This window comes from Lactuca sativa, chromosome 5 (assembly GCF_002870075.4).
Source record: "Lactuca sativa cultivar Salinas chromosome 5, Lsat_Salinas_v11, whole genome shotgun sequence".
Classification (NCBI taxonomy): Eukaryota; Viridiplantae; Streptophyta; class Magnoliopsida; order Asterales; family Asteraceae; genus Lactuca; species Lactuca sativa.
Window position 1 is genome coordinate 197,962,995 of NC_056627.2, and position 4,596 is coordinate 197,967,590.

Below are 4,596 nucleotides of genomic sequence, written 5' to 3' on the forward strand. Positions count from 1 at the left end.
TCTCGATTGTCAACTTCAAACTCTCTCACGACTTTTTTCGCGTGACAAATCAACATTAGACCCCAATTGTTTAAATTTCTGAAAGCATCCGAATGGCAAAAACTCTGCAAAGATTTGAAACATCAAGAGCATCAACATGGAAAACAAAAATTTTAACAAACTAAAAATAAAAATAAAAACTCACTAAAATAACAAAAAAAAACAGCAAACCAAAATAACTAAAAAGAATATCACGATCACTCATCTTCGTCAAAATCAAGCTACAATTGTTGATTAAATCTCTTGCATGTAGAGGTGGTTTGTGAAAACAAAAACTTTCGGAACCTGTCAGTCTATTTCCTTTGTTTTCTTTGCATCATTAACTAATAAGTAGAACAAGAGTTGACCCAACTAGTCAAGAGTAGCAAGAGTTCGGTCTTCCACTTAACCACCTCGATATGCCTTGCTATACTACATCTCGAAGATTGAGTTGGACAAATCACCAAACTAGTAGACTAAACAAGTCAACAATTCCTTAATCGCTTGCAATCTCGAAACACATGCAAAAAGTAAAACCAAGTGATGCGTATGATCCACGAATTCCTTCACATAACAACAAAAACTTTCCCGACAAATGACATGATATCAACGAAAATAAAATAAAAATAAGACAAAAAACGAAAAAAAAATAACGAATAATCAAATAAACTAAATTATTTGAAAACCATTCCCCGGCAACGACGCCAAAAACTTGATGTGAATATTTAATGCACTAGTTTTTTATTTATGATTCCTAATTTATCGCATCTAAACCACACCTTACAGACAGTGAACCCGATTGAGTATAGTATAGCTTTGATAAGCAAGGGTGTCGAACTCAAGGGGAACGGTAGTGAATTAATTTAAAATGTTTGATTATATGTTACACAAAACACACAACAGCAGTAAAGAAAGGGTTTATTAAATCTCAAACGAACAACTAAATAGCAAATCTCGATAAACTGACGGGAAGTCAAATCTCTTTAGGTACTTTGGTTTAGACAGATTACATCTTAAAATCATAGATAATTGCTCACATAGATTTATTTATTCATGTTCACCGATTTCTAACATGATTAGGTTCATGTTCACTATTACTAATCATTTAGCAAACAAGTCAATTCAAGCAGTTATCAATTGATTAAACTAACATGTTTCCTAGTGTTCAGTTCGTATCAAGCAAGACTTGTAATAATAGTTAATTAAAATTTTCAATTCAATCAACTTATATGTGATTGGTCGTCACATATACTCACACATTAATTTACTTATGTTCTAGTTAACTCTAGTTTCATGTTCACTATTCCTAGGCATATAATCTTGATGGTCATCAAAATCATAAGAGGCAAGCAATCAAGCAGATTTTCATACAACTCGATATACTTAATAATTAACATAAAATAATTGTCATTAACACATGAGGATCTTTTAACAAGCTTAACAAGATAAATTAAACATGAATAAAACAATCCAATATAACAATTAATCCATAAATCAAGGTTTCATCTAATCATAAACTCAAAGCAAATGGTTTCGACACCAAAACCATAAAGTAAAAACATAATAGTATCCCAGTGGAATGCTAAACATGGTCACGATAACAAACCACATGATTACCGACACGAATCCGCTCTCTAATCGTTCAGATCTTCTCTCCTGTCAGCTTAACGGCCTTCCGGCCGCCTTCTAGACCCTCAAAACGGCTTACCAGAAGTTACTTGTCGACTAAAATAGGTTAGATGTCAGAATATCATAGACGATGAAAATGGTGGAATGATATGGGGTACTTATAGTTGAATAGAGATGGAATTAATATGGAATATTAGAGTTGGATTGGAATAAGGAAAGTAATGGTGGCTTAGAGATTAAACAAATAAAAATAAGGTAAGTAATGCTTGGGGAATAAGTAACTTGGAGGGAATTTCCATCCAGCTTTTATGCTTCATTTTCAAGGCCGATTTTGGATAAGATAAATGCGGAATTAGCAAAAAGGCCCTCTCACATAAGTCGTAGGAAATTTTGTCTAGTTTTCAGAACAATTTGAATTTCGCCAAATTGGACTTATGAGTCATCAGATATAACCGATGCACTGAAGAGGGGTCAATTTGCCAACAATATCCTTTTTGCATCTTTTCAAAAGCATATTAAGTATCTTTTAGTTCTAAATAACATAAAAACATAGTATAAAATAATAGGAAAACATCATAAATATATGCATAAAATAGACGTTATCGGTGTCTGTGTTTTGTTGCAATGAGTGTTTGTGTGTTTGTTTTGTTTCTTTGGATCATTCATTCTCATATCATGTATAATCGGGATAGAGAAAAACGTTAAACATATGGTGATGGGCTTTTGTTTGATTCTATATCTGCAAGTCTGAAGCAAGAAGAAAACTCTCGATTTATAGGTTTGAATCAAGAAGAAAATTGATGGTGTTTGATTTGGAGGTGTAAAAGTGATAGAGACAGAGATGGTGTTCGAGAAGAAAGCACCTTCTATTTGCAGGTGAAGGTGATGGAGATGGGTTCGACTGCTCAGAGAGAGAGAGAGAGAGAGAGAGAGAGAGAGAGAGAGAGAGAGAGAGAGAGAGAGAGAGAGAGAGAGAGAGATTATTTTTGTTTTATTTTTAATTATTGTAATAAAAGAAAAATGGAAAATAAAATAATAAGGGGCAAATCCATCATTATAAAAAAGTTCATAGGAAATTGGACTAAACTCGCAACAAAACGAAACTATTGGACTATTCTTGCGAGCCAAACCTATTTTGGACCAAAGTTGCTAGTTTTGACATACCACAGAGACCCTTCTTGCAATTTTGTCTTATCAAAATCCGAAAATAAAAAATTGCAATTTTTAAGTACAAAATACAACAGGAATGACTCATATTCCCATCAATAAATTAAATTTATGTCAAATGTTGAGCTGTGTGATGGAAGCTGCGTGTTGACCATTTACAAGCCCTCACAATACGACTTCCTCAGCCTCCACTCTTTACTTTTTCCCATCAAAATTCAAATTCCCACCTCACAGTTTCCCATTTCTCTCTTCATCTCTCCCAACTCCACCACACCCATGGATGATTTCAAATCAAAATCATACAACTACAGTGATCGAGACATGCAACTAGAGAGATACAATGGTGGATTTGGCTCAAAAATGCCCGATTTCGAACACCACCCACCCCGCGATTTCAGATCTTACAGCGTTTCATATGCCTCTTCCTACAAAATCCCACAAACGAACATGGATATCGTTGTTTCAGGCGCTGGAAATGATTTCAAGCTGAAGAAAGGGAAATCCACAAATGGATCCGCTACAAAATCATGGAGTTTTAGTGATCCTGAGTTTCAGAGGAAGAAGAGGGTTGCAGGATATAAAGTCTACTCTGTTGAAGGAAAACTCAAAGGGTCCTTTAGGAAGAGCTTCAGATGGCTTAAAGATAAGTATACCCATGTTGTTTATGGGTAATGTTTCTTCTTCCCTTCTTTGTTAACTTGAGATACATCTCCATGAATACTGGTTCCTATCATGTGAATTTTATCAGTTTTCATGTATATATATGTGTATGGATGAATATACTGGGTTCTTTGTTTTATTGCTTTGTATGAATGAAAAGGGGTTAGGCATGTATTAATGTTCTTGAATCTTTCAATGATTTTGTTCAGTTGATGACGTCAAGCATATTGTGGTTGATGCGATATTGTAGAATCTTTTTTTGGGTTTCCTCATTAATAATTGTTTCTTTTGAAAAATTGATCTACAATCTTCAAGAAACACGTTTATTTGCTGTAAGCCGTTGGCACATATTTGGAAGCTTATTTTTGCATTAATATGTTATTCTATTTCCATACTAATTTTGTTAATAATCTTTTTTATTAATTTGTACAATAAAAATATGTTTTTATTAATCTAAGACAAAATTTCAGAATTTGTCTGTGGTTTTCAAAATATTTTAGTTTGTGGACAACTATAGGAAACGTCTCACCACTATTCTTGTGGTTTCAATTAATTACGTGATTGGTCATTGAGCATAATAACGTCTCACTTTGGCCAAACTAACATGCCATATTACTATAATGGACAACTGAAACAACCATAATGGCACCTAACAAACTACACCATCAAAACCAATTGTTTGAATATTATCAGTTATTACAATGACCTAGTGTCCAAATCAACATACCAAATTACTAGAAAGTAGTGTCATCAACCAAGGCAATCACCTAACAGAATTAAGTAAAACATAAACCAACTAAATTGCAGGTATGTACTTTTCTTTTCTTCTTGCCCCTTGCAACTTCATCAAGCCCACCTTGGCCCTTGCAGCTCCTGGAGCTATGCCGTTGTTGTAGCACTTGTTGCACATGACAACCAAATATTTCCTTCTTAGACTCTTTCCATGTTTGTTAGGCTAATATCAACCTTTTTTCCTCTAGCCTACCCACCAGTAAAATTAAATAAGGTAAGAAATTGTTGAAGAAATGCATATCTAGTTTTTGCTTATCGTTATACCAACATACATGTTTGTTGGCAAGATGACATGGGCCAAATTCTCCTTCCATTTATGGGATCAACCTT

General features: G+C 34.0%; 1 protein-coding gene across 1 annotated transcript; it reads left to right on the forward strand.

Moving 5' to 3' along the window:
* Positions 1-2,939: 2,939 nt before the first annotated feature.
* LOC111881678 (uncharacterized) lies at positions 2,940-3,696 on the forward strand. Its single transcript, XM_023878096.3, has one exon. It carries the CDS (start codon positions 3,091-3,093, stop codon positions 3,484-3,486), a length of 396 nt encoding a protein of 131 aa, XP_023733864.1. The 5' UTR covers positions 2,940-3,090; the 3' UTR covers positions 3,487-3,696.
* Positions 3,697-4,596: the final 900 nt, after the last annotated feature.

Coding starts and splice junctions, on each gene's coding strand:
- LOC111881678 (XM_023878096.3), top strand. CDS start 3,091: ATGGATGATTTCAAATCAAAATCATACAACTACAGTGATCGAGACATG.